The 21146-nt window shown below is 40.6% G+C and overlaps 1 protein-coding gene across 2 annotated transcripts; it reads left to right on the forward strand.

The window, feature by feature from the left end:
- Positions 1-500: 500 nt before the first annotated feature.
- On the forward strand, positions 501-12168 carry LOC115368842 (low choriolytic enzyme-like). Of its 2 annotated transcripts, none has more exons than XM_030065216.1 (9): positions 501-590; positions 1054-1084; positions 1240-1305; positions 2264-2416; positions 2982-3099; positions 8865-9043; positions 9526-9610; positions 10008-10132; positions 11892-12168. In XM_030065216.1, the coding sequence occupies exons 1-9, from the start codon at positions 522-524 to the stop codon at positions 11903-11905; spliced, it is 840 nt and encodes a 279-aa protein (XP_029921076.1). In that variant the 5' UTR covers positions 501-521; the 3' UTR covers positions 11906-12168. The 2 variants fall into 2 exon arrangements, with proteins under 2 accessions (XP_029921076.1, XP_029921077.1); XM_030065217.1 differs by having other exon boundaries at positions 11898-12168.
- The last annotated feature ends 8978 nt before the right edge of the window (positions 12169-21146 follow it).

Genomic DNA, 21146 nt, shown 5'->3' on the forward strand with positions numbered 1-21146 from the left:
CCCGGCCCCTAATTATTGCTGACAATATGGAGCCTGTTTCTCTATGGAGTACAAGCACTTCCAGTGGGTGAGGAAGTGTTAAGTGAAAATGTGAAGGACTAATTGATCTGTTGTTAATTGAAGTTAGATAATGTAGTGAGGACTGTGACCTGGGATACAAGATATTTCCTCTGGGAAGGAATGTGCTACTTTATCATTCATCTTTCTTACCATCTTCAAAAAGATCAGCATGTTTTTCCATCTGATTTTACCCATTTTTATTATTGCAACTGTTTAGAAAAGTCTAGAAAGAGCAGAAAACAGAGCTCTTTGCATGGCCTTACACAAAACCATAGTGTGATATTGAGCAATAACGGCCTCTTACAGTCTTGACCACTCTTGTTGAATTTGTCAATCTCTGTTTCATGAGCAGCAGGCCTTATTTGGATGAAAAGCAGTTAGCCCTCCGGTCTATATAATCTTCAGTCCTTGGGTTTTTTCCTCAGGCGTCTTCTTGGTTTGCTGCTGCCCTACAGACAGCCATGTGCTCCGTCCTACAGATTGCAGTGCTGACCCTTGTTTTCTGCTCAGTCCACAGCTTTACCATACAGGTATGTCTCAGCACTCCATGTGATCAGTGCATGTGTGGGAATATATTTTGATAAATTTCATAAATTTTTCATGTTCAAATTAAACAGTTGAACTCAAAAATTAGTATTTGAAATACAGTTTTCTCAAATCTTAATGGCATCCAAACACCCAGTGACTTAGTGCTCCTTGTGGGTGAGGGTGGACATCTCAATGACTGAATCTAAACCAACACGAGACATTTTGCATCAGACTGAGCAACATAATCTAGAAATAACTGATTGCTTTCTTCTTCTTGATAAAAGATAAGAAATGAAGGTATTTTATTTGCCTTTACCCCTGGTTATACATGACAGTACAAAACTTATTATATTATGCAATTCATCTCTAATGTCTGCCTGCACTAATCTCTCTCCACAGGGAAAGTTTCACTTATTCTGCATTTATTCATTCATAAGTAATCTGATTTCCCATGTCTTATTGCAGGCTTCACAAGAGAAGAGTGATGAAGCCTCTGGTAAGCTACTTATCTATCTATCTATCTATCTATCTATCTATCTATCTATCTATCTATCTATCTATCTATCTATCTATCTATCTATCTTTATTTTTTCCAGTAAACATATTATTTTATACTGGACTAATTTACACAGAGCTATTTTCCTTCCACAGGTAACAGCATTGATGATGATGAGTTCTCAGTCTCAACGCTGATTGAGAAGGCCAACGCTAATGTTGGTATGCTGCTCTCTGTTGCACTCATTTTATGTTGTCCATTATGGATTTCATGAAGCAAAATGAAACTTTATTGATCCCCGTGGGAAAACATGGGTATGCTTATGTTCCAAATATGGAACATAAGCATAAAAATAGAATATACACAAAAAGATAAAGGTATAAACTGGAGCTAAAAATGGAAAATAGAAATAGAATAGAAAGTTCAAATAGAAAGTTCTTTGTGGACCCAACTGGTTCAGTAAAGAACCTTTTTAGAAATGGGTTTTATAAATAAATGGTTCTTTGAGCATTTTAATTCAAATTTTAAGGGCAGTATTATGATTGTCAGCAGCTGGAGCTACCTCAGTGGCTCACCGGTTAAGTGTGTGTACCATGAGCAAAGGCTGAGCCCTGATTGCAGTGTCCTGGGTTGGAATCCAACCTCAGGCCCTTTGCTGCAAGTCGTCCCCTCTCTCTCCCCTGCCTTTCCCGACTCTCTCTACTGTCACTGTCAAATAAAGCAGAAATGCCAAAAAAAAAAAAAAAAAAATTGAAAAAAAAGTCACTTGTGACAGGCATTTTTCAATGTTTTCCAATGGTTTATAAATCAAGACATAAATGTATTCACCAAGAAAATAATCTGCAGATTAATTCAGAATGAAAAGAATTGTTAGATGCAGTTCTAATTTCATGCTGCCGTCACCAAATAACTCCAATAAAAATGTAGAAGCTCTGGTACAAGAGGACCATTTGAGAACCAGTATTGACTACTGATAGTAGAATAAGCAATAATGGTAGAAATGATAAATAAGTGTCAGTTCCAACATGTGGAATGCAAAGTATGGTGTGAAATGGGAAGTGTAGGACAGATTAGGGACTATACCCAGGCTTTTAATCTCAGTGAAATCAACTTACATGAAGTGCAAATATCAAGTTCACAACAATAGATTTCTGCAAAGGTCTTTCTGTCATGTTGCAGATAAGGATGAAAACGATCTGAAGGTGATGTTTGGAGACATCGTGGTGTACACCGGCCTTCAGAACGCTGATCCTTGCACAGCCAGAGGCTGCCTGTGGCCCAAATCGTCTGATGGCAACGTCTACGTGCCGTACCGCATCTCCAACGAGTACTGTAAGAGCCCCGCTCAGCCGCCTGCCACAGCCTGCCAGCCGCTTTGGCTTTGTTAGCTGTATTTGTACTGAATTATTAACAATTTTCTAATTTTATGATTATTAACATTAATATTATTATCATTATTATCATTGCTGATTTGCAAAGTGCTACATGTAACATATTTTAATAATTATTTTCTCTTTTCTATTTTATTTTATTTCTCTCATTCTTGCTATATTTTGCAGTGTATACTTAATCTAAATTCATTATTATTATCTTGACTTTTGTGCTTCATTTATGTACAGCATATATAAAGTTCTATACTGAACATAGGCCTACTATTATATTATAAATTTATTTTTAAAAATTATTTTTATTTCTCCATGCCACATTTTGCAGTGGTGATTTAAGTTCTTTATTATTATTTTGACTTGACTGATGAGTGTGTTTGCTGTTAGTTCTGAAGCTGATGGAGAAATGAGAGGATTACGCTGCAGTCCATCTAACTTAGAGATGGGGTTAGGGTTAGAGAGAAGTTATCCTCACAACAATTCAAATGATAACTGTTGTTTCAACTGTGAAGCCCAAAGGGAGAGAGACACCATCATCCAGGGCCTGCAGTCGTTTTCCCGCTGCACCTGCATCCGCTTCACCCCTCGGAGAAACCAGAGGGACTTTGTGGACATCCAGTGCCGCTCGGGGTAGGAGCCCCTTGACACACACAACAGCTATATATGCATGCACACACTCAAAACACACACACATGCACATTCATGCATGCACATATAGGGCCCTATCTTGTGCCACACGCTACCCGTTGCCACTACCCGCTACCCGCAAATTGCGCATTTAGCAGCTTCTGCTATTGGTATCTTGCACTCATGCTACCCGCTATACATTATGCCGACTCCGTTATTTGCGCCTGGAGGTGTGTCTATGGGCGTATTTTATGCACTTTCCCTACAATTGGTATCTTGAGCACACACTTTTAGGGAAAGTGGATAGCGGGTGCTCAGGACGACCCGCTATCCCATTTGGGCTTTTACAAGAGCGCGCCCATTTAGTTAGCTGATTGGTTCATGCCATAATATGAATTTTAACAGTTGTCCAATAGGGCTGTCAGCTGTGTAGTAACCTGACTTCTGCACAGCGCAACTGATGGTCCCAACCCCATTGATAAAGCAGTAAATTCCACTAATTAACCCTGATAAGGCACACCTGTGAAGTGAAAACCATTTCAGGTGACTACCTCTTGAAGCTCATCGAGAGAATGCCAAGAGTGTGCAAAGCAGTAATCAGAGCAAAGGGTGGCTATTTTGAAGAAACTAGAATATAAAACATGTTTTCAGTTATTTCACCTTTTTTTGTTAAGTACATAACTCCACATGTGTTCATTCATAGTTTTGATTCCTTCAGTGAGAATCTACAATGTAAATAGTCATGAAAATAAAGAAAACGCATTGAATGAGAAGGTGTGTCCAAACTTTTGGCCTGTACTGTATATACATATATACACACACACACATATATATATATATATATATATATATGTGTGTGTGTGTGTGTGTGTGTGTGTATGTATATATATATATATATATATACACATTTTGATTTGGGATAGCGCAGCCTGCCCTTCAAGGCAATGGCACCTGGCACACTGATTGGTTTAACTGGCTTAACGCCCAAACCATGCCTATGCATAATGTAACAGATAGCGCAAGTGTTTTACGGATAACGGCAGGTGCGCAAGATAGCAACTTTTTTGGGGGAACGCCTCTTGCGCAATGCAAAATCCCCAAATAACGGGTTTAGGGACTCTGGCACAAGATAGGGCCCATAATGTTGTTAATTATAATCTGTCATACTTCTCAAAATGCAGTTCCAAATGAGCATAAACATAAAAGTCAGCATTAAAACAATTCGAAGCCAAGAGCCATGAACTGGACTTAGAACAACAGGAAAGGATTATTAATTACATAATGCATGTATAAATGCGAGTGCGCACACACAAACAGATCCCACAGCATTCAATTTACACATTTTTGTAATCATTAATCACACATTCATCCACACAGAAAAGATAAGATGTAGATTTTTAAATATTTTATTTTGTAATTTAGTGCTAATTTTAATATAATTTAATTGCATTTATAATTTTAAATGTATAAGTTTAAAAAGAGGAGGAATCCTGCACACTGAATACCTTGCATTAAATATTTGACAAAAGACACGGTGGCAAGAAGCCATCTTTAAATAGGGAGGGGCTATCTTGCGCACCGGCTTCCAATTACATGTGATACACAATGACACAAAATTGTAGAAAACAAAGCAAAGTAATGAACATGTCGAATATGTGAGAAAAATAAATGGATACAAATGGATACAAAAAACAGACATAATTATAAAATTAAATAATGAACATTGGAAGGAGCTCTCCAAGGTGGGGAGTGGCTCTCTTACGCGCAACCTCCAATCGCCTAAAGAATGGAGGAAAGTCCAGATGTCATGGAAATATTCAGGAAACTTCAGAGCAATAACATCATATTAGAAGAGTCAAGTCCACTAGACACATAAATAATTCACTTGAATGAAAATACAGTCAAATATAAAAATACAGAAAATGCAGATTCCTCTACCTGTTCCAAAAACATATGGATCAACACCGTTAATAACTTGCAGTTTCTCTGTGTACCTTTGCTTCGCATTTAATTTGGGTTTGTCAAAGTTGGGTCCTCCTTCATTTTCTTTTTCCTTTTCCATCTGTTTTTCTTCTTGTTCTTCTTCCCTAGCTCTTATTTCTTCTCATATTCTTCTTGTTCGTTTTCCCAATCCTTCTGTTTACATTCGTGTTCCTTCAAATGCAACATCGCGTTGAATTTTGGGCGACTTTCTCACTTTGATGAGGCAATACATCCACTTTCCACAGCCTTTCTATGGCATGATAAAGGTCTATATCCGGGGCTGTGCAAGAAAGGAACAATGACTGAACTTCTGAACTGGTTTCAGGAGAGGAGTCACCTGAGGTGGCAAGGTGATCCTCGGGGAGCATTGTTGGTCCTTGCAAAGCCCAACCGAGGTTTATGAACAGCTACTGGGCCACCCCCTGGACCCAAGTGAACTCATTCCACAGGACATACAAGATGAGGATGATCAGAACCGATGAGGAGCAAGGGTTGAACTTTCTGTAAAGCTTGGAGGGGTAAACCATGCAGATGCTTAAATCTTTTGGAATCTTTGGAATCTTTGAACCTGAACTGGGTAAGATTGTGGTGCCAGGGCTAACTTTTTGGCAGTGAAGGCATCCCTTACAATGAACTTCTTGTCTGCATTTGATGCTGAGGCAATGTTGAATGTGACTGTGGTATCAAGACCAAGAGATCTGGCTGCAGTGGCCAGTAGCATAGTTCGCTCAGAACCATCATCAAGTATTGCATAAGTTTAAAGATTCTCCCCCTTTAACTTAGCAGAACTTTGACCACTTTCAAGAGGACTCTTGTGCTGCAGCTTGATCGGATAAGGCAAGAAGTACTAGGATCTCTCTGTGACTGGTTCACTACATGAAGGACTCCATGGTGTTTCCCTTTGCATTTCGGGCAAAGCTTCTTTAGATTAGAGTTCACAGCTCTGTGCTCCTGTGCACATCTCCAACAACGCCCTTTCTGCTGGATCCACCTCCTTACTACATCTGTTGATAACTTACGGAAATCTGGACAGACACTCAAGTGGTGGTTAGTGTCACCACAGAAATGACACATCTGGCAACGACGCGATGTGTCATTTCTGTCGGGTGTTGTTGGGTGTGAGGATGACTAGTGCCATGGAGTATGGTAGCCACTGGATTGCAAGATTTTGTGTAGCTGGACATTATAGGACTCCGTTCATCTATGTGCCCTTTCCGATTGCCACATGTTTGTGTGGCCATAGCTTGACATTTAGCTTCATCCTCAACCAAGAAGTCAACCAAGTTATAGGGAACACCTGGTTTTGTGGCATGGGTGAATCTGGCATAACTGGCAAGATGCTCGGAAGGAAGTTTCCCAAGAAGCTGTTGTACATGAGAGGTGCAAGCCAACTCTGCATCTCCTTCACCCCTTTTCAAAGACTGCAGCATACCTACAAGAGCTCTGACTTGGATGGCAAAGTCACTAAAGCTTCTTGAGTCACAAGGACAAACAGAAGGAAGATTAAGGATGGCTGTAATTTCCCTCAGGACTAGCTGCTGGGGTTGGCCATACCTCTGCTGTAAGGCTGAGGTAGCTCTAGTGTAGGGAAGTGGATGATGTGCATAGGCCAAAGCAAGGTGACAGGCTGCATCCAACTTCAGGTGGTCCAATAATACATGATATTTAAACTGCTCACTTTCATCATTGGGCAGAAGATTTGTTAGAGCCATCTTAAGGAGAGCTGTTTAGAACTGTTTGGGATAATCTCGGGTGAAGTAAGGAAAGTAGGGGACTGCAACATGAGAGGCTCTCTTTGACCTGTGGTGCTGTGGTGGGTACGAAAGAATCGAATGAAACTGATGAGCGTTGTCTGCACTCTGGACATTCAGAGAAGGTGGGGCAGTGTGAGGGGCCGAATGATAGTCGGCTGCAGTGACCTGAGGCTGTGAGGGAGGTCGAACTGCAGCCATTGAAGGAGCATGGGGCTGCATATAAGGAAGGCCGGGAGGAGTGCCAGCAATTTGAGGATGCACATAGGAAGCCTGTGCATAGGAAGAATTAATCAATTCTGTTGCTGACAATACAAGGTTTGCTGCAGGTGGGGGTGCTGCCAGCTTAAGAAGTTGAGAAGCAAGGGCTGGTATTGGTCTAGACTCTCTTTGACCAGGGTACTGCATTGTAGGCAATACCGTTGGTCCGCCCAGAGGCACACCAGGGTTAAAGGAAACTGGGAGCATATGTGGAGCAGGTCCCAAGTCATGAGAAAGTCATGGTAAGGGCATTCCCCTGGGAAGGTTCGGTTGAAGCTCTAAACTCATGCTAAACTTGTGCTATTTCTCCTAAACTCTAAACTTGTGCTATTTCTCCTCTCATTGTTTCCATGTCCATACTGTTGGTTCCTCCTTTAACTTGTTCTTCCCTTTCACTGGTGGTGACTTTAAGAAGTGGGACAGGGAGTTGGTTCGTAACTGAACCAGTCTCAGCAGAAAGTGTATGAGCCTTGGTAGAGGAAGGAGGAGGAGGTGGATCTGAGAGATGATGAATAGCTGGGGCCTCTGCTGAAGGTTGAGGAGTAGCATGATTAGCATGAGCCTGGTAAGGATGAGGAGGCAGCTCTGACGGGTGAAAGAGGGAGGCAGCTAGAGGTTGAGGATTAGCATGGCTAGCACAAGCCTTGTGAGGATGAGAAGGCGGCTCTGATGGGTGAAAGTTCGCAGAGGCAGCTAAAGATTGAGGATTAGCATGACTAGCAGGGGCCATGTTAGCTTCATCAGGAGGGTTTAAGGTTTGAGGGATAGCATGTGTAGCTTCAAGAAGCCAGCTTGGGAATGATGTTTGGTAGTCTTCCAGATATTTGGGTGGTTTCTGAGCCCTTGCTGGCCATTTATGGTTGTGCTCCATCCATTGCATTGATCTGTTCCGGCTCAAAGGACCATGAAGAATATTACTTTTAGTGTATGGTTCAGGAGTGATATCAACACAATGGCTTGTCAGTTAAAACAAATGAGCACAGGCAGGAGTTCCAGTCCAGTATATTTCAAGATTCAAGATTCAAGATTCAAGATTTATTCGTCACATGCATGAATGTACAGGTACAGCAGCAGTGAAATGTAATTGCAACAACTCCAGCACTGTGCAAGTAAAAAATACAAATAAAAATAAAAAATACAAATAATAATAATAACGATAATAATAATGAAAAATAAAATAAAATAAAAATAAAGATAAAATAGAAAGAATATATGACATTCCTATGTACAATGAACGACCTATATACAATATACAACAATATACAAAAAGTACAAAAAGTACAAATAAGCTCTCATGATAATTCTTATCATGAGAGCTGGTTTATCTGGCAAACAGAAGACAAATGATAACAAAGATGTTAAACTAAACATCAAATCCTAAACTGAGGAATTCATAATCCAACAAAAGTCATATACATTCAAACAGTACTGGTAAGAACCAATGGATAAAGAAATAAGGGGAGAAATAACTTAACCACTAATTAAGATTAAATATAACAGTAACTAGATCAAAATCTATGCATTTAAACCAAAGAAAGCCAAATCAATAGAACTCACATATCAAATACACAGCTTTACTGTCAGTAAACAACGTGGTGGTGGAGGTGGTGAGGAAGCCCAGGCATCAGCAGTGAGCTCAGGATTTTGCGGGCTCGCTGCTGTTGAGGCGAATGTTTTTGATTTCAGTTCACCACTTCCTGTGTGGAGAAGACTGCAGTGTTACTGATTGTGATTGTGATTCTTACCATCAACTGTGATCATTTGAAACCTCAGGTGTTACTCGTTCGTCGGGCGTCGTGGCAATGGCCAGGTATTGTCTCTGAATCGCAGGGGCTGTGTTTACCATTCTATCATCCAGCACGAGCTCCTCCACGCTCTGGGCTTCAACCACGAGCAGACCCGCTCCGACCGGGACGAGCACGTCCGCATCCTGCTGCAGAACGTCATCCGTGGTGAGCTCCACTGCAAACACCCTCTGTACCCATGTTGCCCAATTCAACAGATTTTTTTGGCAAACCATACAGGAATATGAACAAGTGAAACATTTAAATAAACATTTACTCTATGCATATGAAAAAGAAAAATAGTAAATATCAAATATCAAAATAAATACATGATATTCAGTGCAAACATGCATTAGCAGGTCTGTATAGGGCCGTAAATGCATAAAGAAGGTTTCCCACCTGATCAGACCTATTGAGTGCATGTGCAGGATGCTTGGCTGTGGATATGTGTGTTACTAGCTCACCTTCTGGAAAACTCCAGATGGAGGAGGCATGCAAACAGAAATCATGATGATGTGCAAGGCACATATCGACATGCCTGTGCATATCTCATAACCATGGACACTTTTGGTCAGTTACTTTACTCTTCAACAGTTTTAACAGGCAAATTAAACAACAACAGCATTTGATAAAGTGGCGTTCTCCTTCAGGAACAGAGCACAATTTCTGGAAGATTCAAAACAGCAGGAACCTTGGCACTCCATACGACTACAACTCTGTGATGCACTATGGAAGGTAGGACCTCCATTCTCTCAGTTTTTTTCTTTTCTTTTTTTTTTTTACTTTTACAGCTGGTTACAAGCATTTATCAATACTGAGTTCCCTTTTTCAAAATCCATTATGCAACTCTCTGCACCAGGATGCAGCTTGGAGCAACAAACAATTTTTTATCCAAAATGCTCTGAAAATATCCAAACACAGCATGCATGACTCCAAATCAAACACAATTACCAGTCTCCCCTAACGAGAACAATTTGTAAGTCAACAACTGACCCAAACACACGACAAAGAGGTGCCGAGTCACAGATAATTTATATCAGGCTTTGAAGTAGTCAGTGTTCTTTGGTTGGTAGTGTAACAGCTGATATAGATTATGTCTTCAGCTCCATAATTTGCTGTGTTTGTGCCACAGGTATGCCTTCTCTAGCAACGGACAACCCACCATCGTGCCAGTCCCCAACCCAGATGTAAGCATCGGCAGGGCCAACCAGATGAGCCCTACTGACATCCTGAGGGTGAACCGCCTCTACGGCTGCAGTACGTACCACTTGCTTCTTTTCCTGCTACTTACTCACCTGCACACCATCAACATGCCTTCTATCTACTTCATATCTACATACCTAACCTCCATGTTAGCTACTTACCTGTCTACAAATGAACCCACCACCCTACCTGTTTTCTTCCCTGAAGCCTACCTACCTACATCACTTACACAACCTAGTAAGCTTTTTGTTTGTCTCCTGAGCTTGCCCTGTTATCTTGAAGCCTATAATGTGTTGGCATGAAATCATGTGCTGCAAGTCGAGATGTTGAATTCAGAGTTCTACAGCGTTTTTTGTTTTGAGTCATAAACACAGCTACGTTTTGGTGAGTTAACTTGGGATTTTCACAGTATCTCATCAGGCTAATGTTAGCTGTTGGCTAACGTGAAAGTTGGAGGTTATGCCCCGCTCATGTGGTGTCAGGTTTATCAAGTATTCCAGTTTCCGAGCAGGAAGTACACATGAACGCCACACCAAGTCGTACAATCATCAAGTGGGATGAATTGGGATTGTACATATAACCCAAATTGGCCTGCGATTTCAAAATGTCAGCTTAAAAAAACAGGCTATTAAAAAAAAAAAAAAAAAAAAAAAAAAAAAAAAAGATTAGTTTTGGAATTATTTTGTGCTCTGTCTTCTTGGGCAGCCCTCAAGCCAATGTTGTGTCCCTAAATTGGCTCTTAGCCATGAAAACTTTGAGAATCTTTAACCTTGACTCTTTCCCTTAACCCTAACCCTCATCATTTGGTCACCTAACACTAAGCTTTACCCCAACCAGTGAGCCAAAATAACCACCCAGAATGTAAAAATAAAAATCTATGGCTGTACTTGGAAACGCAAACTCTAAACGCAGTCATATCAGCCGATATTAGCTTCCAAACTCAAAGGTACTGAATGTAATCAGATCAGGCGTAATTGGGCAATATGTGTGATGCATTCAGGACAACGCAAATCTCAGTGTGCTGGTAAACACAGACCTAGAGTGACTTTGGCTTTCTGGCTGAATTCATCTTCTCAGATTGTACTGCCTCCTGAACTGACCTGTACCTGTGAAGAAGGCATTTAATGATGGTCTACAGTGGTCCCTCGTTAATCGCTGGAGTTACGCTCTAAAAATAACCCGCAATAGGTGAAATCCGCGAAGTAGTCAGCTTTATTTTTTACAATTATTCTAGATGTTTTAAGGCTGTAAACCCCCTCACTACATGCTTTATACACTTTTCTCAGACAGGCATTAACATTTTCTCACTTTTCTCTCTTGTTTAAACACTCTTAAAGTTCAAACCTTCGTAGAAAAATAAGTCCAGTAAAAAAAAAAAAAAAGCACGCGAAATTGCACAAAAAAAAAATTCGCGAAACTGCGAGGCTGCAAAAGGTGAACCGCGTTATAGCAAGGGACAACTGTACAAAGATAACAATAACACAGTGACAGAGGCTCAGCCAAGCCTCACTCAACAATCCTGTGAGAGTGATGCATTTGGTTTCTTACTGAGCAAATGACCTGTCTCCAGTAGAGTACAAGCCTCTGATACATTTCTCCATTTCTTTAGTAATGCATAATCTTAATTTCAAAATAGACTTTTTTTTTTTTTTTTTTTTTTTTTTTTTTTAAATTGCACTGTAGTCTAAAATGATTTAAATTTTAATTCAAGGCTTATCTGGTCTCTGTGTGTGTGTGTGTGTGTGTGTGTGTGTGTGTGTTAGCATGCCCATACCTCTATATGAATGACATGTCTTGCTTCTCTTTCCAACAGAGAGAGCTGACTGAATAATCAAGAAGAAACGAGGCAGTCTGCAGCTTTTTTTTTTTTTTTAAACCAGCAATTTAACCTCAAGAGCCTCAAGTCAGACTACATCTGTGCTTGTGCTGTAAAGCAGTTTAGATTTTGCTTTAATTTAGCAAGACTATTGTCAGTTTTTGATTTATTTTGTTTTAGCTGCCATGATCACACATGAAGTGTGTGTCAAACAACTAACCGATGATGCTTAAATTTCAGTTTCGCTTCTTTTGATGGCCACTTGATGACTTGATTAAATATCTTCATCAAAGCATGTATATTCTGAACTCCTGCCTCAAGCCTGCTCATTGTAACTTCAGCTGTGCCCTTCATAACTTCTCTGGATATTTTCTTGTCAGTGTTATTTGCTCCGGATCTCTTAGTAGTTTATAGGTTCTCATTCCAACCAAAACCTCCGCCAGGTGATTTCACTGATTGGTCCCCTCCCTCTGCTTGAAGGTGAGGTAACCAGTGAAATCACCTGGTGTGGTTTTGGGTTGGAATAAAAACCTGCAGCCTCTTGGCCCTCCATGGCACATGGTTTGACACCCCTGACCATGTCAAACATTCAGCAAAAAGGACAGCAGACAATAGGCGATCCTACACCCACACATTAGCTGAAGCTGGATTTTGTACAGTAAAACATAGAGCGCTTGTGTCTCTGCTCCTTCTACGACAATTTACTGAAAGTCAGAAAACAAATAGTTGCTTGGTAGATGAAAGCTGCAAGAGTCAGGTTAATAATAGATTCTCATTACAAAAATATTCTAAAAATGCAAAAAATATAACAACGTTACCAGCACAGGAAAGGGTGCCGGGGAAACCCACAAGAAGAGGGGATTATGGGAAAGGTGCTTCACCACCACCAACATGATTCACACGCACAGTTACTCACATTCACTGCAAGACACGCACATAAGGGCTTGTTGTCTTGTCACAAGGGCGGGGACGCTCATTCTGGGATCAACCACCTGCATGATTCTAACAGCCCAACCGACCTGCAACTGGCACAAACAAGGTGGTGTAAGCCTACTGTTGCGCAGGTATAGAGCAGGGATAAAATAAAAGCCCTCCTTTACAACATGCAGGCTGGCTGATTTTCAGACCACCACTAACACAAACTGCACTAATGCAAATCAACAAGAGGAATAGGGAAGCTAGCAGGGCAAGCCTTCCAGGCAGAAAATAATCACAAATACAAACTGATGGATGAACAGAGAACCAAAGGCAGGGAAATTAAGAGAGACTAACCATGGGACAAAATCCACCTGGTGGGACAAAAGAACAATATATTAACTTAATATTTGACACCAAGAATACACCAACTTGACAGCTATACCACAAACCCTCACAAAGTACAGCTGGAATAGGACATAGAGGAGGCCAATACCACATTCCTTGTTCCTAGTACAAGAGGTCTACGTTATTACCCTGAAAATGTGAGCAAGCTGTGATCAAAAATGTCAAAGAATGGAATACCTTACCTTGTCATATTCATGCTGACTTGTAAACATGTTTAATTTGCAAGCAGATGGAACTCCTCTTGGCTTTGGTGCTGCTGATTGGTGTAGTTTTATACAGCTTGTACAGGTTTCTGAAATTCAGACATGTGCAATGCACTGGTTATTAGGAAGGGCAACCTTGGCCGGTGTTTAGCTCTACTGGTAATGGGAATTCCCTGCACATGTGCATATTTTAATTTAGCTTTGCAATGAATGAACTTTAACATGTAGTACATTTAATACTAATATTATCATGATAATAACTTATTTGTATTGAACTTTTTGAAAACACACGTTTACAAAGTGCTTTACATATAGGATAAAAAACACACACAAGTACAAGTACATAGCTTTCATACATACATACATACACATCGATATGCAAGAAAAGGAGACAAACATGAAAGTACACATATAAGTAAACAAGGCTACAGGCAAAACAGGGAGTATTTATATATATATATATATATATATATATATATATATATAAAAGCTAACCTATAGGAGTGAGTTTTCAGCAGCCGCTTGATACAAACCACAGATTGAGCAGATGAGGCACTATATACTGATGTGATTAGGGATCAAGTACAGAAATGTGCCGTGGCTTGGGGCAAATCATAATGATGTTGAAATGCTGTCGCACTGGTTTAAACAACGAGTGAAAGAGAGCAAAGAGGAGAAAGAGGAGGAAAGGGGTTACTTATTTTCAGCATTCATGTCATCAAAAAGTATCTGTTCACATGTTGGCAAAACTGCTGAAAGAAGAAAATAATGCCGGGAACTCAAGAAGCCTGTGTTGATGTCTGTAAAATACTTTATACACACTTAGGTGTACATTTACTTACATTTTAAACACCCAACTGGTGTGAGTGGGGTGTAGCTCCCAGTTCATTCTGGTGGAAAGCAGAATCAGCAGCTCCCTCCCAGTGACTTACATGTGGACTGTACTCTCCACAGTTACAGTGCATCATGTGTGTCCACCACACCACTCACTATCTGGCTCACTATCTGAAGGTCTTTTGATGAATAATTCAGTCAGAATATGATATTTAGGGTCTAGTGAGTATTGAGTGAGCAGTGAGTATTTATGGCTTATTTTCACTTCATTTTTACATTCAGTTACAAGCAATTCCTTCATGGCCAGAATGCGCCATAAATACCCAAACACTGCACACACGTCTCAAAATCAAACAATTCCACCAACCAGAATTGATTTATTTTTACAAAAACTTCTTTATAGAGTGTGCTACTGGAATGAAACTGGACGGTATCAATGCATCAGTAAGGCTTTTTTTAATTTATTTTTCAATAATTACAAAAACACGAAGAATTAAAAGTAATGGAAACAAAATTGTCCAGGCATGGAGGCACACCTGACCATCTTCTGACTTTGAATAGATTATTTATGATTTAGGTTGCTGGCCACGTGAATTTGCTGGCCAGGTTTTGAAAACAGTATTGCAAAATGGGCTGGAGATGCTGCGCTTAAAATTTTTACAGGTGGTTGAGATTAATTGAAAAATGGAGTAATGAAAAATCATTCTCTTTGATCCATACACAGCGCTGTTGGTTAACAGGGTCAAGAGTTTTGAAAAAGTGAACTCAGTGTGGAGAAATGCCTGTAACCAACTGTGAAAAACTGTACCATTGGCCCAAATATTGTGAGAGGCAAGCACATTTTGGTGCATGATGTGCTGAGCCTGTAATGTACTGCCATCAGCCCAAAACCTCAACCAGTAACAGTGTACTTGTTGTTTACACGAGCGTACATCATTGCCCCTTAGCAAAATTCTGGCAAACATCTGTGATGGGAGGTATTCACCTGACATAGCCCGCTTCACACCTGAGAAATGAGTCACTTTGTCGATCTCAGCAGCTTTTTGTGGGCATGCCAGCACAAAATATTGTAATTAGTCAAGAACTGCATACCTTTGTTGTTTCCATGTACACATAGCCTATGCTTTAGTAACACTAAATCTAGTGACGCTAGATTTAGTTAGTAAACCGGAATTACATTTGCATTGAAGGATTTGCTCACTCATTAGGCTGAAAATATATTTGGCCCCTCAAACTGAATTAAATTAGCTTTTGCTTTGTCTAACAGCATCAAATGCACTATGCTTTGTCATTGTTTCTTTAAATTTGTGGGCTTGTTCACCGTTAAGAGAATGCTTTGTGTGAAAATGTGCAACCAACAGAGACTTCACTACAGAATTATTGATTATTTACTGTAATTGCGAAAATACCGTGCATGTGTCGGGATTCATTTGTTTCCATCGTGCACCTCTCTCTGCTCTCTTGCCTCCCCCTCTTTGTATTGAAGAACACATCATTCCACATTTACCTGCATGGCTGCATCTTCATTCTGTTTAGACCGTTCCAACACTGACCTCTGACCTCTGAGATCAGTCATCTGGCCAGCTGAGCCTTACTGATCTCCCTCCAGCCTTCGCCTCTGAAGAAGACCTGACAGGATCAACCCATCCCTCGTCTCCTGGTGCTGGAGCCTCACTTTGTTTTGGTTCAATTTGCATCAGCATTCCTCAGCGGTCCTTGACTGGACTTGACATGGTGTCATGCAAGTTCAACCACGTCCAAGGTGCTTATTTTCACCTCCAAGCTCATTTGCCCTCATAACAAAAAAAATACACCGTCTGCATTCCTAAATATGAGGTTAGCATACCACACCCACTCAATGCCGCCAATGGAGACGGTGAATCTGTGAGGACAATATCTGTGGTATTTAATTTTGAAGAACTGCTAGGGCTCTGTTTTTCTTCACTGTTTCAAATTGCATGAAGAGAAGAGTGTGACCAATTGCGGGACAATAAACTGGAGCTAGATGGATTTTGGCAAATACAGTTATCACCAGATAGCTCTATTGTTAATGAAAGACAATTCTTAAAAAAAAAAAAGTCAGCAGCACAAGTTATACTGATTCCTATTAAGACAAGAAATGCTTTTTGGAGATGGCAATTTTTTTCAGTGCATACAGTGGTGAATCAAGATGACATGTCATGTTGGGCGATGCAGGAATATGGCTGGATATTTACAATACGGCGAGGAGTTCTCTCTGCAGTGGCAGAGTTTATAACCTGCCAGACGTCTTGCAGAGAGTATGAGATGAAAAACGTAAACAAAGGAGAGGCATAAATGTATGACAGATGAACAGACCAACACTCAGAGGGAAGGAGAGTGAGCAAAGCAACAGAGTGAGGAGAAAAGCACAGAGCCTCTGATGTGAGTGTGAGGTATAGTGCAGACATTCAGGCGAGGTGCATACCGCACAAGGCTCCTCTGTTAGAGGGCAGGCCAAGGGAAAGGACCAGCTGTCTGCCCAGGCAGGGTGCGATAAGTTTACCCCCCCAGCTGTCAGGGTCTGGAGAAATGGCCAATTCACATGCAGGACATTGGGTCAGTGTTCAAGGACTGGGGACAAGACTGATGAGCACAAAAACTTGCACCAAATATCCAGGAACATGTGTGTTCAGGAGAATATGTATCACGAAAACAGGGACAGGCATTTACAAGCAAAACCACATACATGCACAGGGACAGAAAACAAGCAGGTTCATAACTTCAAATGACAAAATGTAGGACTTTGTAAAGCCTTTCACCTGTCACATTATCTCAGACTAAACACTCTACAGCTATATTTCCAAAATAAAATCCAAAATAAACCAAGAGTTTAGCTTTTCTACAGAAGACGACAAAAACCTAATCATTCTGTTGTCTTCCCTACAAAATATTCCAAATGTGCAGGTCATTTAAAAAGGTGATAAACAGACATTGGTACATTCTCTAATCAGATAAGACCTCAGGTAATCTGTTCTCAGAGCCTCCTTCAGTGGTCTCTTCTCACTGCCCTGTGGAAACACATGTCATTTTTTTCTCCCCCATGTCCCTTAAGGTGCACAGTTTCAACAGCTGTGAGTGAACAGATTAAAGAGGCTCCCCACAGGCTTTCTGTGTAAATGTTCTTTAACAGTGATATGCTTTGATAAGGCATATGATAGTGCTAGAAATATGATGATGTCCAAGAATCCATTAAGGATAGGGGAGAAACGCATACCTGGATTGGTGCTGGCTTACTGGGTAGACATAAGAAGGAGGAGAAGGAAGCCACGCATTCATAACTCATTCATAATTGCAGGGCCATTTGAATATCAGACGTTCCAAGGACATGGTCACTGGATAAGAAACCCAAAAAGAGCCTGATAAAGACTGTAGAGAACACGACTTCAGATCCAATTAAACCTTAACACCTGTCTTCCCCCTCAAGTCAAAATTGTAGTTTTTCCAGCAGTTATATCTAAACGGTATGTGTGAAATTATGTGAGGTCAGCTGGTCCAATTCAGATGTGTTATGTTTATATTTTTTCATTATTTTTGATTTCATTGTTTTTGTCCAATTTGTGCAACACTATTATAATGTTTGCCTATAACACCGTGTGCTGGATCCTGAATGATGATCAGGTGGCTTGTCTGGAGGAGGTGGCAGGCCTGACGCATTGGTGCCAGGCCAACCACCTGTCCCTGAACCTCAGGGAAGCCAAGGAGCCGACTGTGGACTCGACCAGGAAATGTCAGAGGTCTAACACCCCGCTGCAAATTGACGCGACTCCAGCTGAGAGGGTGGGTAGCTTTAAGTACCTGAATATTACCAAGGACTTAACATGGACTGCACACATACTGACACTGTGACAGCAGAGGGAAGACATTGCATGTATAACATCGGACAACTGAGGAAATCTTTTACTGTGCCTCTACTCTGCTGCAGTTCCCAGTGGTATCCTGACGGGGAGCTTCACTGCCTGGTATGGAAACAGCACCTCTCAGGACAGGATGGGCTCAGTGCACTACAGGTACTGTGTTCCTCTCCCTGCAGAGCCTGTACAACCAGAGGGGTGTAAGCAGAGCTCAGAGGAGAAGACCTCCACCACCCCAGGAATGGACTTCCTGTGTGGCTGTGATCAGGCAAGCGCCTGCGCTAGCTGCCACAAATCACACACTGAGAGACTGAGGAAAGGTTTCTTCCCACAGGCTATCAACGCCTTGGACAACCAACAATAACCTCTTCAAGGACAACATACCCAAGGACATTCAGCTATATATATATTATACTATATTCTGTATTGCCACTTAACTATTGTTGCCATTTTATATAGTTTATTTTTAACCATGCTTACTATTTTGTATTTTTGTTTCATTTTTGTACATTTTGCTTAATTGGTATTTTTTTTTTTTTTTTAATTTTGTAGATTTTGCTTACAACTGCTATTTAAATACTGTTGTGTCCTATCAACAGTAATATTTCTTGTTGTTGTATAGATTTTGTAAACACTGGCATAGCTTTATAATTTCTATAAGTACTTGTCTGCATATGTGACAAATAAAATTTTGAATCTTTTGAATATGATTTTCTTAGTGGCTGCATCAGTATTGGGTTTCCTTGGCCAGATTCACTGTCATATTTTTACATAACCTGTGTGGCACCCAACCAACCCCTCATGTGAACTTTCTCAGTCGCAGAGATCACACAGAGATTCTTGGTAGTCTTGACAGGAGGCACTGTGGTGTTGTGAGTGGTTATAGATAGCAGAAGGCAAGTTTGACCAAGCTGGAGGAGCAGCTCGGGCCTGTCACGACTGAGCTTGAAGCGGAGAGCAGACATTCAGCTGGAGATGTCAGCTGGGCAGGCATGATGTGCACGTCAAGCAGAGTGTCAGAGAAGGGAGAGCAAGGGTAGAAGTGAGTGTCATCAGCATAGCAATTACAGGAAAAGATGTGGGATGTGATAGCAGAGTTAAAGGGTGCAGTGTGGAGGGAAAATAGAAACAACCTCATAGATCCACAGTGGCAAAACTACGGGGTGAAGGTAGAAATCATCCCTGCACAACCTGATAAGGGTGATTAGTTATGTGGAATGGAGTTAAGGAGAGAAAGAAAAATAATTTAGACAGCCGAGCAGAGTAGAATATAATAGAATAGTTCCAGGGGTTAGAGGCCGAGGATTGGTTGTTAAAATGATAGAAACCTTATTTAGCAGCTGAAATAGCAGAAGGGAGGAGACAAATCATGGCTACCTAAAGCCTCGCTTACTTTATTTGTAAACTTTTCAGACAGCCTGGAGTTAGGTAGCGACAGACACAGATCGAGGAGAAAAGAGACAGTGAAAGTCAAAGTAAGACGAGAGGCCTGAAATAGATGTGGAAGGGGCACAGTCACACTAAGGGCACAAATGTGCTTAACTATTATTTTGGAGCCTGCATCCAAAAGAAGATCCATTTGCAGCTTCTGTCATCCAACTTTTTTGGGGGGGTGGGGGATGGGATTTCAGTTCAGCTTGCACCCAATCTTATGACCTTTAATTCTCCGAGCTCTGTCCTGGGCAATTCATTAATTCTGACCACCCTGCAATGGTCAAAACATATGTTGCTGTCCTGCTTTTGTGTATGAATAATGCCAAATGATGTACTAAATTTTTATGTTGTTTGTGCTCTGTATTTCATCTTGAAATTGGCTTTTTTTTTCTTACCAGAAAATGGGCAAGATGTGCACTTTGTGTTACTTCACCTGTCACAGAAAAATCAGCAATGCAACTGAGAATATATGGGCTTCTTATAAAGCCAATCTATCCTACTCTGTTTTCATTATCAGTCCAACCAGAAATACAGCACATGCATGCAAATTAACAGCCTATTTAGCTGTCTCTATTAGCTGTCTCTATCTCTGGTGACATGATTCTGTCCACCATTCAATTAGTGAATAAAAATGAAACAAACAAACAAACAAACAAACAAACTAAAAACTCAGTTGTTGATTTCAGTAATGCCAGCAGATAAATGAATGCTTCACTCGTACCATTCCCTGTCCAGCTCATCCAACAGTGTTCAGTACTACAAACCCAACAAAACAATACACAAAGAAAAATAGCTTTAAATGAAAACTGAGCCAGAGAAAGTCTGAGAGATCATTTTTGCTAACAGAAGCCAAGCCAATCTAATTTGAATGTTTTTCAATATTAGGTTTCTAGTCTGATGCTGTGTCATAAATATGAGCTGCTGACTGAAAAAAAAACAAAAACAAAAAAAACAACAACATTTAAGTCAGCCTCCTTTTGGTAATTATAACTAGGACATGTGGGATTTTTTTCTGGGCTCCAGTAACTTGGCATTACAGATTGTGGAAGTGTGTCAGTACTGCAGCAAATCCACTAATGCTGGCAAACCGAGTTAATAAAAATCTGAGAGAGTTCTAATCACACTAATATGATTCAATTAATTTATGATTTCCACACTCAAAATACTACTACTACTAAGACGTGGAAGAACAAGAAGACGAACAAATTAAAATCTGCTACAGTTCATTTGGGGCTGATTTTGAATTATCAGTATTAATTTTGGATGCGGCTGCTCCAATGAGTTAAACATGAGCATTTTTCCATGCTGCAGCAGCGAGATTTCATGCTTATCTTCCACTTCCAGTATAGAGTCAACGTAGCATGACAAATGCTAAAATATGCATCCCAATGCAAGTGCGAGGAGCTGTTTCTCTGAGCTGGTGAAAGTTGTAGGAACTGGGCTTACAGTACTATGAATTTGAATTTTTGCCTTTTGTACACATTTGAGCCAATTCATGCAGATTTCTTCAAAGTAAGGTACACCCAAAACAACTACTGTGCAACCAATCAACTGCCTGATTAACTGGCCAGTGAGAGAGAGACAAG

Source organism: Myripristis murdjan, chromosome 12, assembly GCF_902150065.1.
Source record: "Myripristis murdjan chromosome 12, fMyrMur1.1, whole genome shotgun sequence".
NCBI lineage: Eukaryota > Metazoa > Chordata > Actinopteri > Holocentriformes > Holocentridae > Myripristis > Myripristis murdjan.